The sequence below is a fragment of the Leptidea sinapis genome, chromosome 24, assembly GCF_905404315.1.
Source record: "Leptidea sinapis chromosome 24, ilLepSina1.1, whole genome shotgun sequence".
NCBI lineage: Eukaryota > Metazoa > Arthropoda > Insecta > Lepidoptera > Pieridae > Leptidea > Leptidea sinapis.
Genome location: NC_066288.1, coordinates 12,791,770 through 12,807,473, shown reverse-complemented (window position 1 = coordinate 12,807,473; position 15,704 = coordinate 12,791,770). Strand labels below are relative to the sequence as shown.

General features: G+C 33.8%; 1 protein-coding gene across 5 annotated transcripts in view; it reads right to left on the bottom strand.

The window, feature by feature from the left end:
- LOC126971831 (guanine nucleotide exchange factor DBS-like) overlaps window positions 1-15,704 on the bottom strand; it is a 186,873-nt gene that overhangs the window by 152,612 nt on the left and 18,557 nt on the right. The window contains exon 1 of one of the 5 annotated variants that reach the window (XM_050818266.1): window positions 11,241-11,511. The exons of 3 other annotated variants lie outside the window; for them this stretch is intronic. In XM_050818266.1, the coding sequence (XP_050674223.1) occupies window positions 11,241-11,295 (55 nt within the window). In that variant the 5' untranslated portion in view covers window positions 11,296-11,511. Of the gene's footprint in view, window positions 1-11,240; window positions 11,512-15,704 lie in introns of those variants that run through there. One more of the 5 variants, XM_050818267.1, reaches the window with a different exon arrangement.

Genomic DNA, 15,704 nt, shown 5'->3' with positions numbered 1-15,704 from the left:
CCGTGAACAAGAGGTATTCAAAACTCATACAAAATATCTAGCACATAACAACCTGAAGTGACATCACCCTGAGTCAGATATATGGTCAGATTTTGATTCTGATCACTCAGTATTAGACAAAGATTATGAGCTACCATAAGTTCGTGAAGAAATCATGACTCTGGTGATTCTAACTCTGAAACTGACTTAAGGCGACACTAAATGCCAGCGACTTTGAGCGATATGAGTTCACGGCTGCCGTTCCGCCATCTATGTAACAAAGCCAATATTTTCAAAATTTTTGGGTGGAAAACAGTTTAAATGCTTACAATCCTCGTTATTCACTATTAACCTGAATAAATTAACCTACACAAAAAAGTATAAGCTAATCTTATAGAATAAATTTTCTGAGAGAAGTACCAAAAAAATGCGTCACGCCATGCCAAAAAACTTGTTTAACTTCAAAGAAAAGTGGTAGTTTAAAAAGGCTCGGCAGTGTTAACTATAACCAACAGCAAGCATTAGCAACCTACAAATAAGACTTAAGGATATGTGTAACAGGATTAAGAAGTGTTCATAGCTCGAAATGCTATACTTTCACCACAAAACTTGTCACCAAAAAACACCATGTTTGCGTGTTTTATGCTTACTCTTACTCCTTAATACCATGTTTTGGAATCATCAAAAGAGTCAGATGTAAACACAAACCTCGTCGAATGGTTTATGAAAGGCATACATAAGACATACAAAAACTTTATTCATGTAGGTCACGGAAACGACACTTATGAATGTCAAAAAATTTATTATTTTTTATTGAATCTACCACTACTTCGTAAAGGGTTGAGCTAGTGAGAAGAAGCAAGAAACTCATTGCCACTCTTATATAAAGTTAACATCATCAAAGCACAAATAAATAACTATTCTGTAACGAAAGTAATAAATATTTAGTTTAAAATAATAAATTTTAGTTTCGTAGGAACAAAAATCTTAATAAGTATATTATATAAATTACGTGACACGTTGTTTTTCCGCGATGGACTCCTAAAGTAATGAAAGGATTTAAATGGGGATTACTTCATGGAGTGCAGTTTAGTCCAACTTGAGAGATAGGATAGCTTTTATTTCGATTTGGGACCCATATTTATTTTTATTTCCAATATTTGTTTTTTTATGGACATATTTTCTGTGAGAGAATTTAATGACGCACGGTTTGACAGTTCTGCTGTGAAACAAAATCATTTTGCATTATAAAATGCCATGGATGGAAACAGAACTACATATTCTTTTTAAGTCATCTTCTTAATATATATAAATCTCGTGTCACAATGTTTGTCCTCAATGGACTTCTAAACTAATGAACGGATTTTAATGGTGATTACTTCATGGAGTGCAGTTTGGTCCAACTTGAGAGATAGGGTAGTTTTTATTTCGATTTGGGACCCATAAATATTTTTATTTTCAATATTTGTTTTGTATGGACATATTTTCTATAAGAGAATTTAGTGACGCACGGTTTGACAGTTCCGCTGTGAAACAATTTCATTATAACAACAGGGAGCATATTTAGGAAATAATTTTTGATGTTTTGAAATATAAAACAGTTGTTTTTTTACTATCTACAGAACAACGTCTGTCGGGGCAGCTAGTACTAGTATAAAAACCGGATAATGTCTAGTCATTTTGTCAGTTTTTAATATTGACAGACAATCACAGAATATAGATAAACCTGTCCTTCACCTGCACAAGATCAGAGTTAGAGATCACTCCTTGTGTGAATGTGGCTTGAACGACGGTTCTGTATCTCATATAGTACTTTCCTGTCCTAAACTTCTTCATCCCCTTTATGACGTTCTTCCACCGAAATTTCCCCGTCCAGTAAACGTTGAATGTTCGTTAACGTCTGTGTTTAATCCATATTGTAATTTTTAATGTAAATATGTGAAATATAATAATATTAAGCTGTAAATATGTAATGTAGAGTGTATTTTGTATAATATTGTGTTGTTCTAGGCTAGAAACTAACCATATAAAATAACGCTATACTCAAAAAACCTGCCACTTATAAATTATCCAAATTAAATTCATACATAATTTCCATTCATAACGTGTCTGTTCAATTCCACTCGACATTGGCGAAATAATTTGCGCCCGACTTGTGCAGCCACATGCCATAATATCACAAAAGTTGAATTGAATTGAAACCTGTCCTTGGAAAACATATTTAAATGTTACAAGGTGAATAAAATATCACTTAACGCGAGTAAAATAAAATAATATATTGAATTCTCCCTACTAAATGTAAGAAAAGTAGCAAGGAGTATAAAATTAAATGGGTAAAAGTATAATATTAAATGGGGAAAAATAAAATGTTACCTATCTAATAAATTGTAACAAAATAAAGACTAGTAATTTATTATACTCATAAAAATAATGTAACATCTTCGAAAAATAAAATACTATGTTTTTTAATTCGCAAAAAACTTACATTTTTTAAACCCGATTTTCTCCCAATTTGTTGTGGCCTTTTTCGTTTTGACGGCAGAATACATAATTTGTATAAATGCTTACAAGGAGCACCCAATCGGAGACGCCAACCAGGACGGGGCAAACGCACCGAATATTGGACTCAAGTAAATGAAAACTGACCTTATTTATAACAGACTTGTATTATATACTCGTATAGTACTAGTGCCGATATTAAAATCGCGATACAAAAGTGACTCTTGATCGTAGATGGGTGGAAATTTGAAGTTGTATCTATTTATAATGCTGACTCATATATCAAACAAATTTAAAAAAAATAAAATAAAAAATTGCGTGGACCACCCCTAACATTTAAGGGGATGAAAAATAGATGTTGTCCGATTCTCAGACCTACCCAATATGCACTCAAAATTTCATGAGAATCGGTCAAGCCGTTTCGAAGGAGTTTAACTACAAACACCGCGACATGAGAATTTTATAAATTAGATAGTATTATATATCTTTGTTGATGTGATAGTTTGAGTAATAAATGTGTCGTTCCAGCTAAAAAACGCCGCTGCAACATAACCCATAGCGTAAGTGTCACAGCTCTTTATTATTACATACGTTATATAATTATTATACTTTAACTTACCTTGACTTTAACACACCGCAAGGTAACACAATATAATATTAAGTTACTATGCATGTCATTTGAGTAGTTTTATTGATTAAACTATATATTTTATTTCCGTCTGATTACTTCATCGTCATCATATCAGCCGGAAGAGGAGCACTGCTGGACAAAGGCATCGGCCAAAGATCGGTCCTGCGCTGTCCTCATCCAACCTTTTCCGACGATCTGGTCAAGATCCTCTCATCCTATCATCTGGTCCATCTTGTGAGGGGCAAACCAACTTTACGTCTTCCGCAAGATGCAGTCTGATAACTTATATCATTCATAATAATGCAAGCATTTATATGATGAATATGCATGTTTGTTTCAGTGTCATAGATGTTTGAATGTATTTATGTATGTTTATATGAATTTATGTATGTTTAAGTAAGTATATTGTATTAAATATATCTGTGTTATGGGTTACAAGTATATATACAGGGTGTCCCAAAGTTATGGGACATGAAGGGAAAGTACCTTAAATATCGAAGATAGGCTATTTTACTGAAAGAAGACTTTACTGTAAGGTCCGGGGATCTGGCCAGCCATCTAATCGGTCCATTCGTACCAATCCAAGTAGGAAAACATTCATTTTACGTTGTTCCTTTCTTTTAAAATACTATGTTATTTAAGAAGAGTTATTAGTTTTTGGCCATTCTTTCGATTGGCATCATAAGAGTAGGGGGTGTTTTTTTTACAGTTAAGTCGGTTCGATTCCCAGACGAGGCAAGTAATTTTAAGAAAATCTTTGAATGCAGAATTACTAACTTTTAAAAATAACATAAAGTCTTATTTCAGTAAAATAAATATTAATATAATAAATATAAATACAGTAAAATAAATATAAATAAATATTAATATAATAATAAAATAAATAAATATTTAAGGTACTTTCCCTTCATGTCCCATAACTTTGGGACACCCTGTAATATATGCTTAACTTGGGGCAAGATAATTTGTGTAAAAAGTGTGTGAATATTATTATTATTATTTTCAGCCTCTTAGTACGCATCTTCATACGATATAACGGGTATGTTAGTTCTACATCCTAAAATTGGGAGATTGCAATGAGACCGTGATACTGAATATAAAAGCATAAAAAAACAATAAATACGTGATGTAGATTATTTTTTGGTTTTTTTAGAACAACAACTCATTGCAATCCAATGTTATATAATAGCTATCTAATTATCTCTATTAATCACTAAAATTATAATTAACCATAAAGCAGAAATATATTTCGTGGTAACATAATTATATAAGAGTTATTATTATTAAGCCTACCTAATCTATCTAATAAATAAAATTCTCATGTCGCGGTGTTTGTAGTTAAACTCCTTCGAAACGGCTTGACCGATTCTAATGAAATTTTGAGTGCATATTGGGTTGGTCTACGAATCGGACAACATCTATTTTTCATCCCTCTAAATGTGAAGAGTGGTCCACGCCAAATTTATTTTTTTATTTTTTTGATATTTTTCTTTAAATGTTACTTTTGTATCGCGATTTTAATATCGGCAATACAAAGTTTGCTGGGTCAGCTAGTATATATATAAAAGAGAATGTATGTTCCCTAATAACTCCGAAACTATTCGACCGATCTCAATGAAATCTTTTGTAATAGATTCGTTGAAGCTCAAGGAAGGTTTACATATAATATAATTTATATGGCTAGTAATTAATATGTATACTTATACCCGCTTAAATATGTACATTAATCATTTATTTTATGATTATAACTCAGTTCACCTCGGTTGAAATGCAATTTCATGTCTTTGTCTACCTATCTAAATATACTTATTATAGAAAAAACTTTCGAAAAATAAATGGCGAAATATTATACCGAACAATAATCTATCTTTATATATATAATTCTTGTGTGCGTGTGTATGTCACTGAACTCCTCCTAGACGGCTGGACCGATTCTAATGAAACTTTCTGTGTGTATTCAGGTGGATTCGAGAATGGTTTAGATTCACAATTGAACTACCTCCTAAACGGCTGGACTGATTTTGATGATATTTTTGTGTGTTCCAGTGAATTTGAGATTGGTGTGTGTCTTCAGGTGGATTCGAAAATGGTTTAGATTCACAATTAAACTACCTCCTAAACGGCTGGACTGATTTTGATGACTTTTTTGTTTGTTTCAGTGAATTTGAGATTGGTTTAGATTCTCAATTCCGCCCATATAATATAATTCTCCTGCTCATGTGTATGTTAGTGAACTGCTCCTAACGGCTGGACCGATTTTTCAAATTTAAAACATGTATACAGGACAATGTCTGTTGGGTCCACTAGTCTATATATATAAAAATGAATTGCTGTTCGTTAGTCTCGCTAAAACTCGAGAACGGCTGGACCGATTTGGCTAATTTTGGTCTTGAATTATTAGTGGAAGTCCAGGGAAGGTTTAAAAGGTGAGTAAATATGAAAATGCTCGGAACGAAATAAAAACAACAATTTTGTTTTTCCATTGTTGTATCCTCCGTCGTTCAGAAATCAATTAATTTAAAGAATAGCTTAAAATGAATACCTAATTAGAATTTTTATATCTTTCCAACTTTCGCAGGAGGTAAAAAATAAACTCGATTTTAGCTAACTATAGTTGGTAGATTAACTAGTTGTTAATAAAGGTTAGTTAACAGAGGTTTTCATTTGTACACGCATCATGGTAAGACTATTGGATATATTTTAATTATTAGAAAAGTCTTCTAAGTTTTATTCCGTAGACACTTGGCCCTTAACTAGAAAAGAAAATACGTCGATATCTTCATTGAATATAAAGTTTTAAGAAATAAAGATTTTTATAACTACTACGTCCTTAGTCATGTGTGTACGCGGACGAAGTTGCGGGTATGAGCTAGTTTATAATATTTAAGTACTCTCTATGAGGATGAGTGAGCTGAATCTTTCACAACGGCACAAAATAAAGCCACCGATGTAAATAAAAGACACTCGGCCTTGAGAATCCACAATGTTCAGTATTAAGCATACGTTTGTATACATATATTATATGCGAGTCTTTTGTTTGATGTACCGTTGGCATGACAAAAACAAAATGTACATCTCTTGTAACGGAAATTGTATAAAGATGAATTCGTGATTAAGGTATATTATATATACAAATGATTTAAGTTTTCTTTAGTATTAATTCCGCCAATATTTGCTTTTAAAAACAATTCGACACGTGTTCTCTCTCTAGATCTCAGATCTCGTGTCGAATTGTTTTAAAAACAAATATTGGCGGAATAAACACTAAAGAAAACTTAAATCATTTGTATAATTATGGATTTTCGCAAAGTAACGCCTAATTCAATAAATTTTCTATATTATATATCTCAAATTCCCTGGAAGAAACCATTAATAATACTTAGGAATAAGGAGGACAAACAAACATACTATTTTCATTCATCAATATTTTTCTTGATTTGTTAATTTAAATCTTTAATCTATTTGTATGTATATAATATTTTATATCTCTTTATACATTATATTTAAGTATATTTGATTTATAACTCAAATATTGCATTTTGTTTAAAATTACCATGTAGCGAAAATCTAGTTTATTAATATTAAAAATAAAGGAAACTATAGGTTTTGAAGTAACGTTAACTATGAATTGTTAAAACTTTTGTATAACTTATGAGTGTTTGATTCTGAAATAAATAAAAAAAAAATAACTTTTACAAAAAAGATAAAATCATAAAAAAAAATAAGTATAGATTAGTAATAAGTAGTAAATTATTCTTTATTTTATTTTTCTCAATTGTTTTTAGCATATAAATTATTAAAACTTTCAAGAGACATTGTTAGCTTGTTTATTAATACGGCTTTACTGACGATTTATTGGTGTGGGTACCACAATGATATTTAACTATAATATCATTGGGGTACCACCGACTAGTTTCGGACTATCCGGAGGTTGAGTGAAGTGGGTTCGCGATAACGTCCCTTCTAGTCCGAAACTAGACGGAACCCACACCGATAAATCGTGAGTAAAGCCGTATTACTGAATATGTTTTTAGCATATTTAGTGTAGTCTATTAATATAGACTTCCAAACTTTTCATATTAAACACTCCCATACATTTAGTATGGAATTAATAGAAATTTTTCAGTTTCCTTATATTGAACGGTTATATTATCTCAGTATAGATATTAAAGGAAGCTGTTTATTAATCCAACAAAGTAAATAAAACAATTAATTGAATAATATTTATTTCTTAGTAAATACAAAATTTTGTATTTGGTGTGACGTTTTTGCTTTACGATACAATGCCCTTTTTAATCTCATACTGTCTAAATGTATGGAATTTTTTAATATAAAAATTATGGGGATATTTCTCGTTTCATTTTTAAAAAGTTATTGATATCATTCTACTCAACGTTTTTTGATATCTGTAATAGCTACGGAATTATCGACTGGTCACACTAAACAATTACATCCTGTATAAATAGCAACATTTATAAGTGCTAGCCTATTCGTACATGTTAAATTATGTATCTAGTTGGTAAGCCTAAATCCCTACTAATATAATGGATGCGAATGTAAGTTTGCCTGTTACGATTTTACGCCGGAGCTACTGAATCGATTTCGATGAAATCCCGGAAAAAAACATGATTCCCGCGGGATATGCGAAAACTGAAATTCACGTCGTTGAGCTATAGCTATCCAATTGTAGGTTTAGTTTGCTATAGCAATCTTCCTCGAAATAAGATTCATAAAAAATCGGGAACGAAAACGGGCACCGAAACTGGAATAGGACATGAGATAATCTTCAATTCCAAACTTGCAAGCCTAAGTTGAATAAAACTATTTTTATTGGAATTAATTTTATTAATGACCTAAATTTCATTTAATTAAAATTATTGTTTTGCATCGGTAGCTATTAATCACAATTTTTAATACAAGTGGAAGGAATAGTTGAAGAATTCAGAGATATACAATATGTCAGGATAATATCGCTGTATAATACCAAATACATAATATGTAAGTATTTTTGTATTCATTTGTGAGTCACAATGTGTATTCATTAGGTGCAAAGAATCGGTTTATACATTTGCTTTTATCGTCACTTCGTTACAATAAAAAAAGAAACAGACTAACGCGGGAGTTATTTTTATAATGATTCATTCGATATCAATTACCAAAGATATATTTTAATAAGAGTTAAACACGCCTTATATCGGCCTTTGCCGTGTGTCCACATTTTACTTACAAACTTTTCATATTAATTATAAAGTTGTATCAATAAATAGGTAATCGATGTTTATATCGTGAATTCCATAAATTATCTATCATTCTAGAATCATTATCATAAGAATATTTTTAATATTTATGGTTCACGTATTATTGTTTAACACTTACACGTGTTAGTGTGCGTGAATTTCTCAAAATAGACGCTAGTTCTGAACTCTATTTTCACAGCTATCATAGTGTATAAACCCCCTTATTGATAATGGTCCGCTAACTTAAAACAGCCGCTTAGGAGTGTTATTCCTCATTCTGACTAAGGTCAAAAGAAGAAGACAGAGTGAGAATTAGCAATGCTTTAAGTTAGCAGACTATTATGTATAAGGGGGTTAAAATAAAGCGGGGAAAGAGAAAAAGTGTGATACTTAACTAGAAGTATTTAATCTAGCACATTAATATTATTGAGGATGTGTTTATAAAGAAATATTCTCAATATTCGCATTTAAAGCTTGAAAAATCAATGGAGAGAAAACTAAACAGATCCAATACTGAAGTGTAATTTAAACAATGAAAAACCATTCAGATGTGAAATATGCTAACTACATAAAGAAACTCATTTTTAAGATTGTCGTGTTTACTCAATCAAGAATAAGAGAAGAAGCAAAAGACGATTTGATTCGGAATGGCAATGAAAAAGGCGAATCGTGTGGTATTTATAATTATGAAAACGAAAATTAATGAAGTACCCAAATAAAATATAATATGTGTGTTGATAGGGCCAATATTTGGCAGTTTTACCCTATACTAATTTCTGTATCTGTAGTAATGATATAATTTAAGTATAAGAATATCCACCTACTTAACTTTCAATTGCTAACCATTTCCGTCATATCTTTCCGCTTCCTGGTTTGACCTTATAAAGAAACAAACAATGGCACCTGGGACCCCCTCTTATTTCGACAGCTGACACAAAGTTATAAGGGGTTATAAACTTGGAAATAATAGTAATAAAAATACCATATAATTATTTTTATGAAAATAAGGGAAGAGACGAGCAGGACGTTCAGCTGATGGTAATTGATACGCCCTACGCATTACAATTATGCAGTGCCGCTCAGGATTCTTGAAAAACCCAAAAATTCTGAGCGGCACTACAATGGCGCTCGTCACCTTGAGCCATAACATGTGAAGTCTCATTTGCCCAGTAATTTCACTAGCTACGGCGCCCTTCAGACCGAAACACAGTAATGTTTACACATAACTGCTTCATGGCAGAAATAGGCGCCGTTGTGGCACCCATAATCTAGATGGCTTCCTGTACAAAGGAGCCTCTCACTCCTAGGGTTTACTCAATAATTTTGGGTTACTTTGCCAAATAATAGGGGGAGGCCTATACCCAAAATGGGGTCCATAACCAAAATTATATAGAATAAATAATTAAACAGGTCACTTTAAATAAAATTAACACTAGATTTGAAGAACTTTAAATTACTAACATTTGATTGTATTTTATGGATTATGGAATAAATGGCTTATTATTATAATATATTATTATTATTATTGCCAAATAAAAATATAGCTTGAGCTTACAGGAACTTAAGTCACTTTAAAAGAATCTCAATATCAATAAGAATATAATATTATGAATATTTCTTAACAAATATAATATTTATTCTATATATAGTTACCTCATGGGTTATAAAATGGTTCATCTCCCGCAGAGAAAGTTAATTATAAGTAATCTAAGTAAGTCGTAATGCGTCTGCAAGTTCAATATTTCACAATTTATGAGTAATATTCAATTTATTGAAAATTTTATAACCGTCAATATATTATTATTCAATGGGACTTTATTAATACGACTGGCCTTAGATAAGTCATACGTCTAGATAGAGTCTCTTGTAAATGTTAAACAACCGACAAAACAGGCCAGGAATATTAGTTTAGTGTGCGTGACAAGCTACGTCTTATACCTACTTGCGATGTTGTTAGTGTGCGTGAATTGCACAAAATAGAGGTTAATTCTAAAGTCTATTTTTTTACATTTTTACAGATCTGTTATAGTCTATCTAGACGATCTATGCAATATTATAAATGATCTAAGCAACTGGCATTTAAATTGAGGCCTGATGATGGACCCGTAGTGAATGGAGATAAGATACCCCAAATTCTGAAATGCCAGTTTCTGAATATATTTTTTTCTGTATTTTTAAACTCAAAAGTAGCCATCTCTAAAAACTGTTTAGATTTTACGTAACTACCTTTGAAAATATAAATATGAAAAGTATGTATATTTTTATTATTAGCCCTATTTTCGTCTTGTTAGAGAATCTAGTTCGACTGCTACGATTTTTTCAAGGTCGGCTTTTTGTGTCTCTACTTAGGTAGTAGAGCAAAAAATGTTGACAATTTAGACTAAAAAATTTTGCGTATAACGAATCTACACGTGGGAAAACACGGTTGTTATAATTATATATCTTTTGAGTTGCCAAATCTGCTTTACCAAGTTAATAATCAAATTACTAATTAAGTTAACTAAGGCGATTCATATGGCTAAACAAAAATTGCAATTTCGTTTCAATTAAATGGGCGCGCGGCACTGAGCAAAGGTGAATTTTGAAGTTTTTATTTTGAAACTATGCTGCTTAAGTGTCTACAAAATTAAATCTCTATTCAATGACGTAAATTTTATTCCAAAATAATTATCCATTATGGAGCTAGTTCGAAATATTTTTTTTTATATTGTGAAAAATTAAAACTAAATTTATATTCGAAGTTTTAAAAACAGAACAATTTTCTTTATATTATTTAAGTGAAAAATAACAAACATGTGACATTAATATAATAACATAATATATTAATTACTGACATTTAATGTTGAATTATAAATTACTCAGATAAAAATAAATTTAGATTAGAATATACTCACTACCTCGGCCGAAAATGATTTCCAACGTATTCGGCACTTCGAAACGTATTTTCATATCACCGACCGGTTAAATCAACCACACAAATAAAACATCACAAATTACGCACAATCTGTTGAAACCTCACACAATATTATTAATAAACTGCGCAAAAAGAGTAGGTACGAATCAAGTTTCGCGCCTAAAAACTGAAACTATCACAAGCACGTAACGCCTTGTGCGATATAGCGCGTTGCCACTATGCCTGCCGGCTGGCTGGCATTTGAATGATTTGACAATTCACAATGGTGGCCGAATACTCAACCTCGCGGTCGGCCGAGCGATGCGTCGCGTCGGAGCCGAGGCGGGTGGCGACAGTTTGTCCGCTCCCGCCTGGACTACTCATAGCCGCAGAGTACTTAGGGTTGCCAACTATACTGTTTTCAACAGTATTATACTGTTTTTCACTAAATTATACTTTTTACTGTTGAACCAAAATAACGTATACAAAATACTGTTTTCAGCATGCAAACACATTATGTGTTATACTTACTCGCTTACACTTTGTTTTGATGTGAAACATCTATAGCCGCACGTAAAACCGATTTCTGGCGTGGGGACGCATGCCGTGGCGACGCGTCGCCTTGTCACAGTAATACCGTCCTCAGAGGCAACATCGAATATAACTATTACCGAAGTCACTGATTAAACGAATTGAGTAGTCACGATTTGAAATAAATTCGTAAATTTTTGTATTTAATGAAAATAAATGTTTATTAAAATCGTAATATTTTATTTTATCATTATGACATATTGAGTTCCTATCACAATATGTTCTTTTCTGCATATTACTTTTACAAAATAATATCGATGTTTCACATCTGCCAGGCGTCCCGTGACGGCTCACATTTCTTTTTTTTAGTCAGAGGGTGCTCACTACTGCACAGCGTGAGCGTAGCCACAAACAAATCACACCGAGTTCCTGAACGAATCTGTCAATGTCAAATATTCAAGACTGTCAGTGACAGACATGCGAGTGAATGCGTTCCTGTTCTCATTCTCAGGACATAATATAACCTAAGCGGCAAATCGCCCGTGCGAAGTCTAAGCACGTCGTCAAAATCGGCGAGCAGCTTTCCAGTTACCCGACCGGAACACGCAAGTTCTGGTCGTTGTCGAAAGCTGCTCTTGGTAACTTCAACCAGCCGTCCATGCCGCCGTTGCACATGAGGAATGACACCCTGGCCCATACGGCAAAAGAGAAAGCCGAGCTCCTGTGCGCTCTTTTCGCCTCCAACTCGACTCTTGACGACAACGGAAAAACACCGCCGACCATCCCGCGGTGTCAGAGCTCTATGCCTGAAGTACAGTTCAGACAGAAAACTGTTAGGCGAGCTCTGTTTTCGTTGGACGTCAGGAAGTCGAGCGGGCCGGATGGCATTTCTCCAATCGTGCTTAGAACGTGTGCCCCTGAGTTGACGCCGGTGCTAACGCGTTTATTCCGGCACTCTTATTCCAAAGGCGTAGTCCCTGACTCATGGAAGTCAGCCCTTGTCCATCCGATCCAAAAAAAGGAGACAGTTCGGATCCGGCGAACTACAGGCCTATTGCTATCACCTCCCTGCTCTCCAAAATCATGGAGAGCATAATTAGCCACCAGCTTTTAGTATACCTAGAGGGTCACCAGTTGATCAACGACCGACAGTACGGGTTTCGCCATGGACGGTCGGCAGGTGATCTTCTGGTATACCTAACACATAGATGGGCGGCGGCTATTGAAAGCAAGGGGGAAGGCCTGGCAGTTGGTCTGGATATAGCGAAGGCCTTTGATCGTGTATGGCACAAGGCGCTCCTCTCAAAACTTCCATCATTTGGGCTTCCCGAGAGCTTGTGCAAGTGGACCTCCAGCTTCCTCACTGGGCGTAGCATACAGGTCGTTGTCGACGGATATTGCTCGAACCCGAAGCCCGTGAATGCTGGAGTGCCCCAAGGCTGTGTGCTATCTCCTACGCTGTTTCTTCTGCATATCAATGATATGTTGGACACCTCCAACATGCATTGCTATGCAGATGACAGCACTGGTGATGCCGTATACACGGGCCATGCAGGTCTCTCTCGGGAAATCGTCGACCAGTGCCGGGAGAAACTTGTGTCTTCTATCGAGTCCTCTCTCGAGAAGGTCGCGGAATGGGGTAAATTGAACCTTGTCCAATTTAACCCCCAGAAGACTCAAGTTTGCGCGTTTACCACTAAAAAAACCCCATTTGTCGTATCACCGCTCTTCGAGAACACTTCTCTTAAAGCCGCGCCTAGTTCAAAAAAATATATATTTAAAACAATAAATAAATAAAATACTGTTTAGTATTCTTCACAAACCTGAATATACTTTATTTCTTGTAAAAAAAGTTGGCAACCCTAAGAGTACTTCTCACAACTAGGGCTGCTAACATTTTAATATTAAATCTGATATAACAGTTTGCAACATTACACTGGATTTCACTTTCCAAATGTGAAGTTACTATTAGGCAAGAGGTTTCACAGTCATCGTCTAATAGTTACTAGCCCTTCGGTAATTTAATTTACATTTTTAAATATTACTGGACTTCAAACTTTTATTATTTAACTTCTTGAAACGGATGAAGAGCAAGCTAAACGAAAAATATATCTATTTTTATATAAGATGGGGCAAACGGGCAAGAGACTCACCAGGAACCAGGAGTGAATAGATGCGTTGCCAGCCTTTAAGGTGGGAATATGCTCGACGTAGGTCCCTGAGTCGTATCGGTTCAGGAAATCTGGCGCGGTTAATTGATTCCACACAATGGCTGTGCGAGTTCCTCACAAAATGCTTGGTTGTGGAATGCCAGACGTCATATAAGTATTGTAGGTTTTAAAGATTTTTCAGTAAGCCTAAAGGAGTCTGAAACATACGGATATGACACGCGGATGATTTAGTAACTAAAACTTTTAGGCAGAGGTTTTATGTGTTCAAGAGGGCATAGTATTAAGTCCATCTTTCCGTACCTGATACGTTCATATCACGGTAATAGCACAGTCTATCAACAAACAGTCGTCCGACGAAGCCGTCAAAACAGGGCAATCGTGCGGAATGTGCGGGGTGAGAGGTGGCGAGCCCGAGTTGCAAAGGCTGCGGCCGCCCAAACTAGTTAGCAACTCGGGACACGACTTTAAGGGCTAACGCATGTTTGTTTTAATTTGTAAGCAATTGAAATGGTTCGTACTACTTGTGCTGTGTTTTGTAAATATTTTATTTTGATACTAGCTGACCCGGCAAACGTTGTTTTGCCATATAAAGTATAATTCACGCGATAGTTTTATAAGTAATAAAATATTGCCTATATTATAGCCTGTACATGATTTTGTTCTATTGTCAATAGTTTTTGTGGCGCACAAAAAAATAGGTTTTCGATTTTACACCTTGTGTTACAAAATAGCAATTTTATTACGGATCCCTAATTTTGAAAAAAAAATAAACATAGCCTTCCTCGATAAATGGACTACCCAACACTGAAAGAATCATTCAAATCGGACCAGTAGTACCAGAGATTAGCGCGTTCAAACAAACAAAAAAACAAACAAACACTGCAGCTTTATAATATTATTTTGATATACTATATTTAAAATAAATACAATCTTTGAAACACAGTTTTGGAAAATGATTTTTTTTTTATTTGAAATATGTGTATGACCGCTAGGCACACTCGGAAAGGAAAGGAAAGCGCATTATCAAATTTGAGGTTAAATTAAAAATGTTCATACTCCATGTTCTATGAGAGAATGAAAGTCATCACCTCGCAATAAAAAGAATTTAAAGTTTCACACTGAATAAAGATAAGTTTCTAACTTATCTTTATTCAGGAACTAAACTACTATAAACTCGAACTATAGACTTTGCAAGAAATCAACAATATTTTTTCTCGTGTTAAAGTGTTCTTTTTTTCAAATAAAAAATAAAATAAAACAATAAACTGCAAGTTGCAAAAAAGTTGTATTATCTATTTTCCTAATACCCTACACACATTCTACCACCAGATAGAAATAAGAAACAAATAAAGTAAAAAATAAAAGAAATGTGACAACCCTGACGGAATAATGTATGTCTGGACGGTGGCGGCATTTCTCAAAACATCAAAGGCGTTGGCCCAATATAAGTATATTTACGCACTGGGCTTACAAGGTATTGAATCCAGGATGGTTTCAGGCAAAAAAGGGACAGAAGACGTCGAGTTGCGGAAAAAAGCGAAGACTCATACCTAGGTAAATAATATTCAGCTTAGATTTTATAATACCACTTTTGGGTAACAGTATTGTAACTTATAATATAATTTATAGTAAATAAATGAGATAACTGATGTCTAACCATAGTAACAGTTAGATATGATACTCTTTGAGTTATTTTATATTATCATGTGTGCGATTGTTGAATTATCCAATTATGTCCAATAAATAAACAGCACGGTTGCCAA